The 18,831-nt window shown below is 40.9% G+C and overlaps 2 protein-coding genes across 11 annotated transcripts in view; one reads left to right on the forward strand and one right to left on the reverse strand.

Annotated features, from left to right (window-relative positions):
• Window positions 1-9,879, forward strand: part of aatka (apoptosis-associated tyrosine kinase a) — a 42,264-nt gene extending 32,385 nt beyond the window's left edge. Inside the window, exons 1-12 of one of the 3 annotated variants that reach the window (XM_026916456.3) lie at window positions 132-654; window positions 944-1,023; window positions 1,335-1,453; window positions 1,632-1,719; window positions 2,046-2,179; window positions 2,479-2,563; window positions 2,690-2,811; window positions 2,901-3,050; window positions 3,668-6,857; window positions 6,960-7,104; window positions 7,247-7,447; window positions 7,598-9,879. In XM_026916456.3, coding sequence (XP_026772257.3) covers window positions 639-654; window positions 944-1,023; window positions 1,335-1,453; window positions 1,632-1,719; window positions 2,046-2,179; window positions 2,479-2,563; window positions 2,690-2,811; window positions 2,901-3,050; window positions 3,668-6,857; window positions 6,960-7,104; window positions 7,247-7,447; window positions 7,598-7,626 — 4,359 coding nt within the window. In that variant the 5' untranslated portion in view covers window positions 132-638 and the 3' untranslated portion in view covers window positions 7,627-9,879. Of the gene's footprint in view, window positions 1-131; window positions 724-943; window positions 1,024-1,334; window positions 1,454-1,631; window positions 1,720-2,045; window positions 2,180-2,478; window positions 2,564-2,689; window positions 2,812-2,900; window positions 3,051-3,667; window positions 6,858-6,959; window positions 7,105-7,246; window positions 7,448-7,597 lie in introns of those variants that run through there. The other 2 variants (XM_053239244.1, XM_026916454.3) reach the window with 2 other exon arrangements.
• A 1,100-nt stretch (window positions 9,880-10,979) lies between these two features.
• The window catches only part of baiap2a (BAR/IMD domain containing adaptor protein 2a), a 72,575-nt gene continuing 64,723 nt past the window's right edge, over window positions 10,980-18,831 (reverse strand). For 2 of the 8 annotated variants that reach the window (XM_053239123.1, XM_026916570.3), the window contains 2 exons: window positions 13,875-13,917; window positions 10,980-13,299 (listed from right to left, as the gene is read on the reverse strand). In XM_053239123.1, coding sequence (XP_053095098.1) covers window positions 13,890-13,917 — 28 coding nt within the window. In that variant the 3' untranslated portion in view covers window positions 10,980-13,299; window positions 13,875-13,889. Of the gene's footprint in view, window positions 13,300-13,874; window positions 13,918-14,605; window positions 17,082-18,515; window positions 18,554-18,831 lie in introns of those variants that run through there. The other 6 variants (XM_026916567.3, XM_053239121.1, XM_026916572.3 and 3 more) reach the window with 4 other exon arrangements.

Consider the following 18,831-nt stretch of genomic DNA (forward strand, 5'->3'; position numbering starts at 1 on the left):
GTGTGTGTGTGTGTGTGTGTGTGTGTGTGTGTGTGTGGGGGGGGGGGGGGGGGGGGGGGGGTCATGTGTTTGACAGAGGTCTTTCTGGTGCTTACAGAGCTCTGTTTGTTTATCTCAGCCCCCACAGCACCGTTGGGAGACAGGGACATGGACAGAGACAGCATAGTAAAGACAGGGCTATTATACGCTTCTTATGTCACTGCTGGAGGGACGTCAGACACATTCTGACATGCGTAGAGCAGAGAGAGAAGACGCCCAGCAGAGACTAAAGGATGACTGAGCTCTTAGCTCTAACTTCTTAGATCTGGGCATTCATTACAAGAACTTCGCACCAAGGTACATGCCAGCCTCCAGGCCGCAGTTGCAGACACAAGACATGGGAATGTTGAGGGACAGTGTGTGGTGGTGCGGCAGGATGCCCATGGCCACTGGGAAGAAAATGAGAAAGGACTGCATTCCTAACTGGATGAGAGCTCTGAGTGTTCTTGGGAGTCATGCCGGCTTGAACTGGGCCAGCACTGCTGTTCTGTTTCCTCCCTGAAGACCCAGCCATGGATTTCTGCTTTGCAGTGATGACTGTTTTTTGCATCATCTTCACTATCTGCGCTAGTCTCTTCACCATCTTCCTTTGACTGCAAATGTGTTGCTTTCCTGGTGCGCCATTTCAGAAAAAACCTTTATAAAAACTTGCTGGATTTTTATTTATAGCCTCAGGTCTCTTAAGTAAGCATTTTCTAAACAAAATAATAAAAGTTAAATGTTACCTTTCTTGTAAACTGTCTTCCTGGTTGGCCGATGACTATCTAAGATTTGCAGAACTGGCTTGGCGTTAAGGCTCTTTCACCATGATGCATTGTTCATTGTTAAACAAGTCACATAACCTCTTTTTCCTGAGGCTGCATGCTTTCAATTTATGACCTCTCTTCCTTTCTCCCTATTTTAGTTCAGCTGCTGAAGTCAGCGGATCTTGGACGCCACAGCTTGCTTTACCTAAAGGAGATTGGCCATGATTGGTTTGGCAAGGTGAGCTTTCTAAAACAAACATCATTTTACAATGAAGGGCTTACAATGCAGGGTTCTAGTTCTTGCATGCAGTCTTGGCACAGAGTCTAAGGCTGATGCAAAGCCAGTGGAATGTGTGTGTAATTATATACAATATCATTCAAAGCTACTGTTCTATGGAAGGCAGCTTCTAAGCCTTAAACATGGGAACTGCTAGGGTATGGGGAATTCCACATAATCTACACACTTGTAAATCTCTGCTGCTTCGTCCACAGGATGGTTCATGAAAGTCTACTGTATCTCTGATAAGTTTGTGTGTGTTTGGTTTTCAGGTTTTTCTGGGGGAGGTGAATGCTGGACTGAGCACCACACAGGTGGTGGTGAAGGAGCTGAAAGCCAGTGCCAGCATACAGGAGCAGACGCAGTTCCTGGAAGAAGCTCTACCTTACCGGTCTGAATCCACTGTCATTACTCTATCTCTGTCTTCTTTTTCCCCACTCTTAATATCTTCTCTTCATTCTTTCTCATATCCTCATTTTTATCACCATTTATTTTATAAAATTTTCAAATGTATAATTCCACTTTCTAATAATAGGACTTATACTGATGTGTGTGTATAAATGATACAGTACTCTGCAGCATCCTGCCCTCTTGCAATGTCTGGCCCAGTGCACAGATGTCACACCCTATTTGCTGATTATGGAATACTGCCCTCTGGTAATTGTCTTTCACCCTGTCTCTCACACACACATATACATACAGTACATACATTGTTCTACTAGACCGGTGTATGCAAGTTGAATGATATAAATACCCACAGACCTAGCAGTTCTGCATTCCCTGCCCCATGTATATGTGTATTTTTGAGGGAATGAGGCTCCCTCTGCTGGTCAGTATGAGGTCAGTTTGTTCAAGTGGCTAATCACAGCTCTAGTAGAATTGACATTAAATGCACTTTGAAATATATATTTTGCACCCCTTGAAGTGTGGTATATTATTGCTGATCATAACTTTGCAGATGAGTAGTCCTTGGTTGGTTTCAGGGTGATGTCAAAGGATACCTCCGTAGCTGCCGGGCAGCAGGTTCAGCCACCCCTGACCCTTTCATCCTCCAACAAATGGCGTGTGAAATTGCCTCTGGGCTTCAGTACCTCCACAAACATAATTACATTCACAGGTGAGGAGAAACATGCCCACATTGTTAGCTGATTCTTTGGTCCATTTTGTCCCAGTCTAGAGTGTGGATTTCAGCCCTTGTCTTTTGGTCTCTTCTTGTAACAATATCCTGATGCTGCCTGAGTGCCTCTTACAGACTCCAGCATCAGTGATTTTGTTGCTGGAGGTGAACCTGTTGTTCATCGGAATCTCTGAATGGCATGCAAACCATTCAAAAGAATGATCAGACTTTTATCTATATTAGACTTTTAATGAACATTCAACTTCATTTGCTGACTATGAATGTTTGTGTAACCTTAGCGACCTGGCTCTCAGGAACTGTCTCCTTACTTCAGAGATGTCCGTGAAGATCGGAGACTATGGCCTCTCTCACAGTAGGTACAAGGTGAGTCAGGAATACATGAACAGGGACTGCTGAATTGGAGTGCTAATGCTGTTGTGATGACACAGCTACATCAGCCTCTATTCAGTCCATCGCTTTATTCCACATTTGTGCCTCTGTCTCTGCTAGGATGACTACTTTGTGACGGCAGATCAGATTTGGGTGCCACTGCGTTGGATCGCCCCAGAGCTCATTGATGAGGTCCATGGCAACTTGTTAGTAGTGGACCAGACAAAGGCCAGCAATGTCTGGTGAGAGGTGCCTTACAAGTTAATCACTGAACATAAGGATTAACATACCTTTCATGATGCCAGAATATAGATGCATTTTTCTGACTTAGGTCACTGGGTGTGACAATCTGGGAGCTGTTTGAGCTGGGGAGCCAGCCATACAGACACTACACAGACAGGCAGGTGTTGACATATGCAGTGAAAGAGCAGCAACTGAAGCTGCCAAAGCCTTTGCTGAAAGTCCCCCTGTCTGAACGCTGGTGAGTCATTTCAGCTCCCGAGTCATAATCACCACCATTGGTTAATGACCTTCTATTCTCCATGTGCTGGACAATCATTACTCTCCCATCACCACATACAAAACATACCACAGGCAAGCTGAGCAGTCATCAATTATCCCTAAAATAAATACTATCAACACAGTGAATATATTTTCTATCAGAGACTTCTTGAGTGTTCATTCCATTTTCTCCCTTGCAAAGCCAACAAATCAATAGTGCTCAGGTCTGTGGTTAGTCATTCATTTTCCTCTTTCACAGTCCAATCAATCATACATTTAGCTTTTCCTAGAAGTTTGTGATCATTAATTCTGGTCCCACACAATGCCATTCATTATACATGTAGTCAAGATACTGAAGTTGCAAATATTGACATACTGTGTGAATAAAATCCTGCTTTCTCTGTCAATTCATCATTATATGAGCATTTGGTCTTTATGCACTCTATAAATAGCCATGGTGCTGGCTTACCATTTGCAACTGTAACCAAAGTAAACACAGTATGCTTCTGTATGATTGCCCAAGCATTCATATAATTCAGGTATTGCAGTTTTCTTTCTAATCCTAAGAATTGTGCATTTTTCTTTGTGTATGAGCAGGTATGAAGTAATGCAGTTCTGCTGGCTGCAACCAGAGCAGCGGCCTGTTGTGGAAGAGGTCTACCTGCTGTTGAACTATCTATGTGCTAAAGGTACCAGTGAGGCAGAGGAGGACTTTGAGAAACGCTGGAACTCCCTTAGACCAAGTCTAGACACAGGCAGTTCCCAGAGAACCCCAGCCCTAGAGGTACCCTCATCTACTTCCTCATTCCCTCTGCTGGAGCACTTCTCCATGGTTGACAGTTTCCAGTCTGAGAATGGTGATGAAATACTAACAGTCACTGAGACCAGTGATGGGCTCAACTTTGAGTACAAGTGGGAACAGGCCAGAGCTGAACAGCCATACTGCTCCTCATCTACAAGTGGGCCTCTAGGAAGTAGCAACCCACATTATCAGGACATATACTATCCCCTCAGCAGTTCCACAGGAAGCTGCAAAGGGGAGAGTCTCACTCTGGGTGTTTCTCCATCCCAATACAAGTCAGATTACCCAGGTGTGGTCCCAGTGTTGAGTGCACACAGTCCGTCTGTTAGCAGTGAGTACTATATTCGCATTGAGGAACCTGTAGAGTGCAATATCAGTGTGGAGGAGGCCACTCTTGACTACAGTCCAGAACTTGAGGCCAGCAAATGTACCTTCTCCATGGCTGACATAAAAAGTCCTACTGAGGCTCATACAAACACATACTGGTCAGGAGCAAAAGACTCTAATAGCATTATCAATGATTCACAAGCTAGTCCAACTACTGGCCTCAGTGTGGAGCCACCTCAGAGAAAAGATCTGAACCATGTGGATTCTGCTGAACAATTAAATCAATACTTTTCCCCCAGTGACCGAGATAGATTGCACTGTGAACTGACACCCTCAGGAGAACAGGAAGTTCCTTTGAAAAGAGGCCAACAATCTGAGTCTTGTCTTAAGTCTGGGAGCTTACACAATACAGGTGTACAAGAAACTCCACATGGCATATCAGTTTCACTGAGCAGCCCCAGTTTGGGACAGTGTGACCCCTACCTTGAAGCCAACCAGAGGACTGCTGAAACAAATATGGCCAATGAGGCCTATTATGATATGATGGGTAGCCTACCGAAGAATATTCCCAGGCCACACAATATAACTGTTGATGTTGAAGCTGCTGATTGTCTTCTTATGGGTGCTGCTGATCCAGAGGATGACATCAATCATTTTACTGAGAGTGAAACAATTAACTGGGCCTCAAACCATTCCACAAATAACAACACTTTAAACTTTGATGATCGACAAACAAGGGGGTTTCTTGACACCTATCTTGATGTACACCATACCACAACTTCCTCCAGTGCCCAGAGCTTAAGGCCAGGGACAATAACTACCAGGCAAAATTCTCCAAGTAATCCCTCCGATACATTTAAACAGCATTCACGCATTGCATTTTCATACACAGATTCATACACAGAGTGTGTGTCATATATACAACTCTGCTCTGAGGATCAGAAGATGGTAGAGTCATCAGCCCCAGAAAAACACCAAATTATACATCCAGCCCAGAAGAACACTCCTCATCTGCATATCAGAGAGAATATGACACACTTCACTATAAGGGATTATTCAAATAGCAATCCTCTTTCTCTTGTAGCTGAGAAATCAGTGACTAAAGACAGAAGCACAACTCCTGCACAAGACATAAAAGTGCAGTCAGCTGGTCCTACAGTCATGCCTGCAACTCTGTCTGAGTGTGTCTCTGAGTGCTGTCATACAGTGGACAGCATCAGCCTGGTAAACATTGATGACTGCAGTGATGGTGATGTTACTGAAATTATTTCTGAGGTGTTTGCAGACTCTCCTATTGATTTTGCAGAAGTTGGAGACATTAACCTAGCACACATACCCTTGCATAGAGAGATTCGAAACCAAGACCCTCAGGAATTTATAGACCTTGCCTCAAGTAGCAGCCCCTGTGAAGCCTTCAGTCCAGATGCTTACCACACATCCATTCAGCCCAAATCACTGGACAGTGGTTATGACACAGAAAACAATGAGTCACCTGAGTTTGTCATGAAAGACTTGGAGGGAAAACCAGTTCTCAGTACAAGTGTGGAATCAGAGTATGAAATGGTCCTTCAGATGGACCTTGGAGAAAATGATTTGACCCCAACTAGCAATAGTACCCTTAAGCTGACAAGCCTGGGCAATAGGAATCAATACAGAGACTCCGCTTATTTTTCAGACTACGATGCAGAAAATGAAAAAAGTCCCTGTGAAGGAGGCAGCATCTTCTTTGACAACAAATTGGATAATTTCTTTGGAAAAGAACCTGTAAAAGACAACTCTCTTAAGAAGGCTGGGAGAGAGGGGGGCTGCCCAGTGAGTCAGAAAGAAGATCAGCATCATTTTCCAAGCATGATAGAAAATGAAGCTAATGGTTTGCTGAGTGTCAAACAGTCGTGTCTTGAGAGGAGGAACATGGAGTTTGATCTAAGTTCATCTCCTGCATCAGGTCCAGTGATTACAGCGTTGGCCCCATTTCCTCCAGAGATGGGGGGATGTTTGACCAAAGAGTCTGCTCCAGATGATGGCCTTGGAGTGGAATCTGAGCACTCTGGAGAAGAGCCAGCCTCTGAATGCTTCTCCAGCATGGCTTCTGAGGGCTCATCCACAACACAGGAAGCCACCACCATGGAGGACCAAGTTAACAGTACTAGCGTGGGCTTCTCATCTGCAGACTCCCTGGGTTCAGCCTCCACTATGTTGGAAGTCAAGAACTGTGAGAATAGGGAAGACAATCCAGACTGTCAGATGGATGGGAAAAATGAGGAGAATAAAGGAGTGGAGGAAAAAGCAGAGGTGGTAGATGAAGCTCTTCTGAATGTTAAGCGGGATAGTTCTCTGGACAACATTCTGCCTGCCTTACCAGAGAACCTGGACATACCAGCACCCCTGGGGAATTGTGAGGAAGAGGAAGACTCTGATGACAGCGATGAGTCGGACGAAGAGTTGCGTAGCTACGATGTCCAAGAGCAGAGTGAGGAGAGCGAGGAGGAATTCACCACTGTTCCGATGGTGGTGGTGAGTGAGCGAAGTAGCACCAGGCACCTGCGTAGCCTCCTCAAAATGCCATCCCTCCTCACACAGTCCTTCTGCGATGAGCTAGAACGCAAGAAGAAAGCTGTCTCCTTCTTTGATGATGTCACTGTGTTCCTTTTTGACCAGGTCAGCTGCATTGCATCTTGTGCATTTTGTGACAGAAATGTAGCTGGACTAGTTACTAACAGTGACTTTTTATATCTGAGAAATAGTATATTTGTGTTCTAGGACAGCCCTACAGGTGAACTGGCAGAATACACCTTTCCTCCAGGGATAGAACCGAACGGCCAGGCAGCAGAGTGTAAGGAACATCCATCACAGAAGGAAGTCAGTGACACTGATAATTCCTCAAATGGGAATGTCTTAGAAGATAGTAAGTTTTACGCACCTAAATCAAATTTGCATATTTCATATATAGCTTTTTTGCATATACTCTGTAGCTATATGGTAAGAAATGAAAACAAAAAAAAAACATTACTATTGCTATAAAAATAATAGATCCTCTCACTAAACAGGTGGGACCTTAGAGTGGGAGAATGACTTTCCATTGATGCCCAATGCTTCAACCGTAGAACCTGCCTCTGACAAAATCTGCACTCCCCCAAATTCTCCGGTCAAACTTCCTGAGGAGAAGCCAGCATCCCAGTGTTCCCGCTTCAGTGTTTCCCGCTTCTCTATTACACATGTGTCTGACTCAGACATCGAGTCCATGGGAGGTCAGTACCACTCAGTATCCTCCAGCCATGTGAGTTACACAAAGGCATTGTGCCATATGTGGTGTACATGTCTGCTACACAACCCACACATAAAATGTTTCTTTTTCTGTGCTGCACATCATGCTCTGTACTCTTGTTATCTCCACACAGGTAGCTGTTCAGATGGAGACCAGGCATGAGAACGCATCCAGATTTCCTTTTGGCCTGATCCGGCTCTAGATCCTCTTTGGTGTTTATTTAATGTTCTGGACGAGGGTTCTCTGAATCCGGAAGACAGTGCCTCATGCTGTAATTGAATTATATTAGCCAACCCTTTCTTTGTGTCTTGAGCCAGAGGTTGGCAGTGACATTGTCTGTTATAGACAGCATTTAAAAGTTCAGAAAAATCTCTAAGGAAAATTTTATGTATGCATATTTAAGATGATAAGATTATTTGCAACATTCAGTATCAGCACTCATATTGCAACAAATCACTTTATTACAAACTGTAGCAACCATAAAGGTATTCATTACATTGCTGTAATCCTCACTGGCTTACTTACAGTGCACTCATCAATCATTGGTCAGATCTTCCAGATGTTGGTTTTAACTGCAAAGTAAATGAAAAAAGCTAAAGTCTTGGTAAGACAACCCAAATCAAATAACATTCAACTTCTGTCAACTACAAACGAATTGTGTACCAGTGTTGGAAACCATTTTCCATGGAGGCAATCGCTTTTGACCACTTTAGGCTAAAATATTATGGCTCAGGTAAATTGTATTGAAGGATGTAAAAAAATTGGTACGGCATGAAAGTTTAAGCCACATTATGAAGATACTTGTGTTTAATATAATATGCTTCCTCACTTTTCCCCATTTTCCCCTCTGTGCTGCTATACAACCCTGAGGATGTGGAAAATATTACGTAAATGCACTTTCTTTGTTGAAGCCTGGAGGTTATGTGCAAATTTGTTTCCATCAACAATGTCAGGATGCTTGTCTTGTCTATTTATACAGATACCGTTAAAATGTATCCCAGTCTGATTCCTGTCCCTGATGTTCACCTTTATATGCAAGTGAACTTTCATCTCCATGTCTGTTGAGGTAGGGATTTAGCATTTTATTATATGTTTACATATGCTGGGATTATCACATTAGTCTTTAGTATCAGTGAGCTATAACTACACAGTGATGGGATTTTTGTCGTAACAGAAGACTCCAATATTTGCCAGTAATATGGCTGTATAAGAGCCTTAACTAGAGAGAGAGAAGAGATATCAGATCAGGTAACTTCACTGAATACTGCATAACTGATTAAGATGCAAATTTTAAAGGACAACTCCACAGATTTGCCAAATAACCTCAAATTTCAGTCGGATGACCTGCAGACTGAAATATTGAATTACAGCTAGGATGTCTTTTAGGATTGCTTTTATGCAAATTTGCTGAGATTTTTTCAGCTTTTCTCATACAATCTTAGAAAAAAAAGAGTGAGTTCTAGTTTTCTAACATTTCTATTTGGACCAGGTAGAAATGTTTAAGGGTTCCCCAGAGGGACAAACCAAAGAGGGTGCAAGATGGAATTTTTTTCTAAGAGTGTAGGTGAAGACTGTGATTACTGGGAAGTAATACTCCACACCTAAAATGCTCCAGGACAGCTTTTTGTAATACAGTTTAAAAAATTAAAAATTTATTTAAAGTACACCAAGTGTTAACATGACTTAGTGTAACAGATAGGTTGCTTACTACCTATAAGTTATTTGCAAAAAATGTCCTTTAAAATAAAGAGGCTCATTACAGCCACTGGCAGCTCTCTGAACAGCTCCTATAAATGGTACCTCATAATGCTGGAAGACGCTGGATATGTATTGTTAGAGAAAACTTAGCAGAGCATATCAGTATAATGACAGAAACAAGTGTAAAACAAAACACCTGTCAAATAAATGCCTGTGGACTTCCTGTCTTTCTCATACATTGTCCATCTTCAGTTACATGTCTGTGCTAGTGATCCGACACTAAGTTCTTGTAAGTTCTCGGTAACATTTTTCACTTAAAATGCTGTAATGATGTATGTTACTTGGTCTTACTACAGCTGCACAGTCATGCTCAACCCAGCACCACTGGGCCACACCCATAGTTTATTACTGTGCCAATATTCTCAAACAGGCATCAGTATACACTGGACCTCTTTAACAGGTGTTTTGTAATCTGTACAATCCTGCAGCACTGTACTATTTTTGGAACACATATCAGTACTTTATAGAGGACAGATAGATGACTGTTTCGAGTTGCCAAAGTGATACCTGATCATCAGGAGCTCAGTGAATCATCCTGTTACAGTACGGTGTGTGGTGTGTTTGTTCCTGCACTTGTGGTAGCACCATGGCTGTTGTTTCATTTCAATCCACTCCATGCTGACTGTAGTATTAAAAAATAATACTAAAACAAACCAATAGTTTGTCCTTATGTGTCAGGTGTTTAATTGTAATACAACTTTTTTCTTTTTTTGCAGAAGGTTAACAAGTTTCGCTGTTTCCGTAACATCATCTAGACTTAGCCAGTGTGTGTGTGTGTGTGTATATATATATGTATATATATATATATATATATATATATATATGTGTGTGTGTGTGTGTGTGTGTGTGTGTGTGTGTGTGCGCGCGTGCATATACATTATATGCTATATAAGCTATAGTTACAAGCCACATATTAAGGCTGAGAATTTCATGAGAACTGATCGAGGTGTGCATTAGTCCATATGTAGCATCCAGTATTGCCAAATATGGACTAAAGATACTCTGCTGCTCCTCCCAGTTTAGTCAGTGACAATCCAGTCTATTAGTTAATTCTCCCCTGTCACATGAAATTTACCACATTGCTAACAAGAAAATGCTAGCAGGCAGAGAGAGAAAATTTTAACACAAAAACCCTAGTGCATGTGGATGGACAAGATGGCTATTTTTTCTGATGGGTGCCAACAGAGCAACAGTAGGAAAACAGCGAGGCAAAAGTCCAATGTGACCACTACTTAAAAATTAGCAGCTCATCCATTTTTTACTGACCGAAGAGCCCACAGCCCCACCCACGTCAATTCTACTGGCTCACAACACTGAAGCTTGTGATTCACAGATCAAAGTTCACCAACATCAAGTCGGTATGAACCGAAAGAAACCATTACCAGAAGCAAATGTGTGTCTTTTCACATATCATTCCTTTTCCCTTCAATGAATTAGCTTTTATGCTGGGTGAATTTTAGCCATATTTGGGCTGCTGCATTAGTCGAAAAAGTAGAAAAGTGTAGTTTTAGATGGCTATATTGCTGTAGCAAAGGGTTAATACTAAACTGAAATCACAGATGCCTAGGGTCATTCTGACAGACCACCTCCTATTTCCCCACCTCCTATTATTTGGTACCACCACTTACTTTTCCAAATTGGGTGAATGCTTAATGTTGATCCACTTAATATTCCACCCAAACAATGTTTTATGTGGCCTGTTTCCAATTCTTTTAAATGCTTGGGTACTGGTGTGCTAATTAAGAATCAATGTGCACTTGATTTCATCCATTTTTTATTTCACAAAGAACAGAAATATGTATTAGTAAAATGCATCAACATAAATAAGAATGAACAGAACAAAGACAAAGCCAAAATGGATTGGACATGTTATAAAAACATAGGCTTTTCACACAAACATTCATTCTCCCAATGCTGTGCAATTCCAATCAGACATCCAGTGATGTTTCCTGTCTTGATGGTACACTCAGTACCAGGATACACTACTGCAAGTACACAAAAGCTTTCAAGATTAAGTAGGATTTAGAACTAGAAGTTGCAAGTTTTCAAAATGACACCTATATCTAAACAATATAAAGGTGTTAAGAAAAAAATGAGATCATGAAACCAAAATATTTTCAAGCATAATGAGTATTTTAAGCTATTTCTCACAATTCATAGAGTCGACTGCATCATTTTTCTATAGGATTGTAATGTTTGTTTTCAGCACAGAACAAGCGATGCTCTGTGTATTAGAGAAAATGTCATATACAACTAAAAAAAAAAAAAAAACCCCCACAAAAAACAAATAACATTTAAATCTTAAAAGTTCACATCTGCTGGAGTTCTGACCTCCAGTAGTTAGAATATTTTTGAAATAAGCACAAGAGTGATGCAAGATATGCAGATAAGTGTATTTTTTAATTAACAATTTAACACGTGGGTGACACGGTAGTGCAACCAAGGGTCCTCAGTTCAATCCTAAGCTTGTGTTACTGTCTGTGCATTACAGTTTCTGTGCATGTTCTCCCAGTGTTTGTGTAGGTTTCCTCCCCATTCTCCAGTTTCCCTCATCCCATAAAACATGGTAGTAGGTGACTGGAGACTCTAACTGACCCTAGGTGTGAATGAGTATGTGAATGTGTGTGTGTGCATGGTTCCCTGTGATGAACTGGCGTCCCATCCAGGGTTCCACCTCGCGCCCATTGTTCCTGGGATTGCCCCGGATCCCGCCATGACCCTGACCAGGATGAAGCGCTTACTGAAGATGTACTTGTCAAGCAAATTGAGAAAAATATCTATTTACACTAAATGTACATTTTAAGCAATTGTGCATGTGCTCATAAGCCCACACATCTAATTCTGAATTTTTAAGAAGCAGTAATAATGTGAGAGAACAAACAGTATTGTTTATATTGAATTTTTTTTTCTAAGTAGTTAATCAACAACACAAAAATTTCATCATTTTGTGGTGTCTATAATAAAATTAAAAATGAAAAGAAACTAAAAAGCAAACATCAATACAAAATTCTGAATACTTCCCCTTTGCCTATGAACATCTGGACTTTTTATTTTAAAGCTAAAACACCTAAAGCAGTAGAAGGCACAAACCCCTGGTGGAAAATACATTATACAGGCTTCCCTGCCAGGAAATATACAGAGAAACTGCTAGCTTTATATTGAAGCAATAGAGACGAGTGCAGTGACACTTTCATTACTGAAGTGTCCACAGTATAGAGGCGCCAGATGGAGTCTTTGCCAAAGTACATTTACATTTATTTATTTGGCGAATGCTTTTATTCACAGCAACTTGCAACTCAGTTGATCATTTGAGGGTTAAGGGACATACTGAAGGGCCAAACAGTGGTTTTTGGTACTGCTGGGACTTGAAGTGATCAGTAGCCCAGAGCCACTGAGCCACCAGTGCCCCAAAATAAAGCCTCAATTTACAGCAGCTATAGCAGGGGCAGAGGGGAGCCTTAATTACAGAGTGAAAATAAGATCACTTTTTATTCAATATCTAATATAAACTGAAGCACTAATCTTACCTCAACTTAAGATGAAAAAGGCCAAGGCCTACTGTAGCAACAGATAATAATAAGGGATGAAAGAAAAAAGAATTAAAATAATCTATACTCAATCATTACATTTTCACAAGGGTAAGCCATGTGCCTTTTGATGTGACTAGCTTTTTTCTGAATTATTTCTTAATTTTGTATCAAAACCCTTAACCATCACATCACATATGACTGTATATCACCATAATGGGATTGAATCAATAAGAGTACTGATCTATAAACCTTTCAAACATACACAGTTAATTTCTCTTCAGAGCAGTTTAGAGTGAAGATGACATTTCTGCAGAACTATACAGCAATGTTTAGGAAGCTATACAGAACACTTGTTTAATTTCTAGAACCCCGAGTTATGGATCCAGGGCTTTATCCCCAGTTGCCCTATAGAGTCTTAAGCATGTGGCTCGGTGTATTATTTCAGGTGGTAGAGAGCAGGCCTGTGAACAGGCCGCATTAGTAGAAGAGTGGAGCTGTGTGGCCGTCCATCAAGCTTGATCTGAGGTACACCTCCAGGGAGCGGTCACTGGAAGAAGAGGGGGGTCAACAAATATTATCAATGTGTGAAACGGTGCACATGGGCGTGCCATTCACTTTAGCAGGCAAATTTTAAATCTATGCACTACAAACTACAAACTATACGTGAATTTGGTCAAGATAAAGAGTACTGCTGAAAGGCATACAGTGATTCATTTGACATATACTTATGAACAAAAGTACTTTTTCTATGGAGGGTGTTTTGAGCAAGCATGCAAATGAAACAAGACGTTGTCGACTAAGTGCTAGTGTGTACATTTGTTAGGCATTGATAGGCATGCATGAGAGTTAGATTTCGAGTTACCTCCAGTGCCAACATTTTGCCTCCATGAAAACACCACCTTCTGGCAACCAATGACCTGTCTGATTGGCTGGTACAAATTACACCACAAGGAAAGAGAACCAACCAGAGAGGCCGGTGACAGAATGAAGGGAAAAAAAAGAAATAACAGAGAAGCCCCACTCCCCAATTATACGCCAGACAACCAATGAGAGCAGAGGGAAAATGAGCGAGAGGGAGGACATGATTGTTTGGCTGAGCAGCGATGGAGGCAGGTGACTTACGGAGGTCCTGTACACTCAGAACCGGGACAATTCAGGACCCAAACTGGAAGGTAAAGAGAGTCCATGGGTTTGTACCGGAGCTCAGCTCAGACTAGGATTATGCATGGCTACATATCCGACTGTTAGTTTTGTGTAAGATGGTGGGAGGTTACTCATTTTGTGGCATGGTGTCTTTGAGTTTTGCACTGGCTCAGATGGATGAAGGACATTCCAACCCTATGCTCATTCATGAGTAAATAAAACATCTCTACAATGATGACGGGTTCAAAATATAGTGTAAAATGAAGAGTCTGCCCATAGCAGTTATCCAATTTGTTTTTGATGAGACCAATTTTGGGAACAAAATCTCAGCTCTAAGTCACTCTTACACAGCAAAATATATTAAACTTCTAGGTGTTGTCAGAGCCCTGTATTAAAATCACTCCTGCTAACCTTAATACACACATCTCAGACAGCAGACAGACAGCATATCCCACTGTGACAAAAAAATCCATGATCACATAAAGACACAAACCTAAGTTCTCTCTCTCTCTCTCTCTCTCTCTCTCCCTCTCTCTCTAACACAGACACACACACACAATACACAAACAGCATTCTCTATGTATTGCAAAAGGGATTTGTTACTAAAGTTGGTGAGTGGGCATTAGATGAGAAATATAATGATGTAGTGCAGAAATGCAGAAACACACACCATGGATTCAACAGCATGGATTCAAGTTAACAATCATATATAATTTGAACAAGTGTTTTATTAATATATAGATATATTTATATATTATATATACTTTTTGTAAAAATTCACAATACATTCAAGGTCAACATGTTGCTGAAGTTCCTCCATAGCATGCATTGTGTGATGGAATGTTTTCTGTATACTGATTTCTGTGCATTGTAATTTGATTTACAAGAAAAAGAAAAGCATTTTAAAAGAGACAAAAGGTACAAAAGCACAGCAGGAAAGTACACCATGGCTCCAGAGGATCTGTCAGCTGACCATTTTGGAACACAACAGATTAGAAGTGAGAACATTTTACAGCTTTTTTTTTTTTTTTTTTTTTTTTTTTTAATGGAAATTAAAGGAGATTCAGGTCTCAGAGATGGAAAAAAAAAAACCAGAGTTGGGAGGGAAGAAGAGAGATACTATATTTACACCTGGTTGTTTCATGCATCTTGAGTCTCAGGATTATATCCAGAAATCCAGTTATAATTACAAATACAATCACACAGGAGAGGTTTTAAACAGATTTAAATCTGAGACACATTTGGGTGAAATGTTATACAATAGCAAATGCCTCCATCTCTTTTAAGTACAGTGGTAATCATATGTGAATTCAACATTAATATTCTATTATTTATTAATCACGATTACACTGAGAAGTTTATAAATACGAATTTATTCGTCCATTTCTTATGTAATGTTTGTAAACCCTCATTCAGCCATTCACTTTGCTTGATCACTACATCGAGATTTGTTTTAGTTTTAGCTTTCTGGAACCATGCGCTTGGTCCTGCCCTATACAACGTTACAATACTGTGCCGCTCAAAACCCATTGCACTGTAACCAGTCATTTGTAAATGTAGTATGAGCGCTGTAAATGTGCAAATTTATTGAAATATGAACATTATAAAGAATTAGGATTCATATTTTTAATATAAAAAGTGTTCTTCCAACGTGGAAAATGCAGTTACAGCTACAGATTTATGTCTCGAATTGCACAATTCAGAAAACAATTTCACTTTGGCAATAATGTACAATTACTCATATTACTCCGACCAAAACCCTTCACAATACATTATATGACAACGCATGTGGTTCATTACTACCAAAGTTGGTGCCTTTAAGAGAACTGAAAATGACATCTTTTGTGTAAAACAGTTGGAAACAAGGAACAACATGGGAAATTGGTGGTCAAGTATAATGAGCTGATTTGAATATTACATGCTACACAGCACCAGTTCCCAACCCTGATCCTGGAGTTCCCCCTTTCCTACACATTTTAATGTTTTCCCAGCTCTATCACACCCACCTAAACTCAGAAAGGACTGTTAATGAGCTGATTAGTTGAATCAGATGTGTCAGAGCAGGGAAAACACTAAAATGTACAGGACAGGGAATACTCCAAGAGCAGTGTTGGGATCCTGAGCATTATAGCAATTACTTTTCAATCTGGATAAACAGAGATGGATTTGACATCAAAAGGTTAACAGGATACACTCCAGTTTAACAGGATACAAACCTGATACAAGACTTTGATACGACAACCAGGTGTAAATGTAATTATCATGATTTTCTTGTTATATTTTGCTTTATTATGTGGTGGTAGCATGGTAATATTACTCATGCTGTTCTAGATTTTGATATTTTACAGTGCTATCATATTGGACTACCTGTTTGGGCCTACTTGGCCTGCATATCATATTTAATGATTTGAGATCTTTCAGAAATAATAATGGAGAAGTGTGGACAGTAATGTAAATCAATCCCACAATGTTAAAAGTGACACACCCTCTGGGCTGCACGTCGCGCTGCTTAAAGACACGGTGGAAGCACACAACGCTCTACAAAACACAGAGAGAAAAAAAAACACGCCGCACAACTGAACCATAAAGAGAATACAAGGCTCTGCGGTGAGCGAGAGCTTCAATAGTGCCAGTCCACAGCGTATAGAAAAGGACAAAGGGCACGTTTCTTTTATGGAAGGAGAGCTGCTTGAAAATATCGACATAGCTTTTGGCACTTTTACATGATGATGTCCTTTAAAAAAAATAATCATCATCATAAAAACACAACAGTTGCAGAACTTGTGCACATGCATGGGAGAGGAGTCCATTTGGAGAAGTCCACGGAGGCAGCGGGCAAGGCGAAGAGCAGCTCAGTGTCTGTAAAGGTGCGAGGCGAGCAGATGGAGCGCCCTCTGGCTCTCTCTGTCAGAGTCCCCCCCGACCCACCACACGCCACCGGCACTATGGCCCCCCGGCGACAACACGCAGGGGAGGAAGAGAGGACAGAAAGGAGGGATGAGAGCGGCCTTCTTCCACTGAAGGAGGGGTGCGTGGAGGCACGTGTTAGGATTGTTTTGAGGGGGGTAGGGAAGGCTAGAGGGGAAACTGGGAAGGGAGGGGTGCAACCCCTGTGCTATCCGGAGTTGTGTCTGTGTCTGATAGCCTGTCTGTGTTCACACTGTCGAAATCAATTTGCCATCGGAACTGTGGAACAAAGAGAGAAGGAAGCTTGCCAGGTCGGACACACTTAGAAAGAAATGGAGAAAAGACAAGACAGCCAAAAGAAGTGGAGAAAGGAAGGGATGGAAGCGACTTTGGGGGGTAGGGAAGAGAGGAGCACTGTTTTAACATGAAAAAACAGGAGCTCCACAAATGTACTAGATGACAAGATTGGGTTATATAGTGCTATATACTGCTGAAAAACAACAACAACAAAAAAAAGAAAACTAGGGGCCAGATTTGAGGTGGTTCGGCTATCAAAGTCATCTTCTTCAGTGTAAGTTAATTGTATGGCTAGATGGGTTTCAGTTTAGATGTACAGACCTAGAGACAGGAGTTCAGGGCACACAGGATACAGACAATGAGGTCAGAAATGATGCATTGCACATGTTGATGATGCTTCTCTCAGCCCTCAAACCCACCAACTCGCTCAAACACATACACAACACAAAGACATACACTCAGCCTTCTCATAGGGCATATACTGTTTTGTTCCTTCGGGGGGTGGGGGGGTATTTATACACAAACTTTTTCACATCTGCTACTTATCTGAGCTGACAGATGCCACAATGAGCTAATGAAAGGTAAGTACTGATAAAGACAGGTATTAAAAGAATACTCCTAATTTATATATACCAAATCTGTAGTGTGTACCATGGACAGGAATTTCAACTCCTTTCTCTAACTTGGGAAAGTGCAGAAGTTGCATAGCAAAGTGTTGGTAAATGAAGCTCATGGATAAAACAAAACCAAAAGCACAAAAACATAACTAAATAAAAAAAAAAAAAACCAAACCAAAACAGATATGCTGTTTATCTTCTTTACCACTGTCTCATGTAGTATTTGCTGAGCTGTATTTATAACTTTGTCTCCATCCCCATGTTTTATTTAAACTGTTGTACATATGGACATTAGTTTGTTTAAAATGTGTCACTAGTGTGCATGCAACAGCTTGAATTCTGGGTAGGGGCAGTCAATAAATGTGAAAAAGTTTTTATGAATTCCTCAAGCAAACATTTGTACATTAAGTTCAAAATGTGGTTAGAACGCTATAAGGACGTCTTTGGTAAGACCTTCTCTCACGTCTGCCTCACCCAAAGACATCTACTGTTGTAGTGTGACAGTGTTGGGTTTAAATATATTCATATATATTCAGTGACTGCACTTACCCTAATATTTATAAAGCAGCCTTTCTGTGTTTTTTCCCCCTCAATACAAGGAAACATGCCCAAATTCTTGTCCATGGTAATCACACATACGCTGCAGATGTGGTGAAAAGTGATTAGCCAAAAAGCAATGGAGTATTCCTTTAATTACTGTTCATTATCAGAAGGATCTCCCTGCTATCTGATTCATTTGACACCTTACAGTTTATTTCTTACATATAACACATATCAGTTCCTCCACATTAAATCTTACCTTGTGGCAAAACGACTGTCATAATCCTCAATCGCTGGCTGCAAATTTGTAAAAAGAACATTTCATTCCTACCCTGGAGTGCACTGAAGCAGAGCCAGTGAAGAAGGTGTGATTAGTGTTAGTAAAAAGTCATGCATTGCTCAGTGCAATAAGAAACAAGTGTGTTCTGCTCCAGCAGGTGGAGTCAGTAAGCTTCTGAGCTCAGAGGAATATATCTGTTCCCATTAAGCAGACTAGAATCATGCAGAGACGAGATAGGAAAATTTAGCTGAGAAATCTACAGGGTTAATAGTTAGCGAACTTGCATGTGTGTGCA

Source organism: Pangasianodon hypophthalmus, chromosome 13 (assembly GCF_027358585.1).
Source record: "Pangasianodon hypophthalmus isolate fPanHyp1 chromosome 13, fPanHyp1.pri, whole genome shotgun sequence".
In the NCBI taxonomy this organism is placed as follows: domain Eukaryota; kingdom Metazoa; phylum Chordata; class Actinopteri; order Siluriformes; family Pangasiidae; genus Pangasianodon; species Pangasianodon hypophthalmus.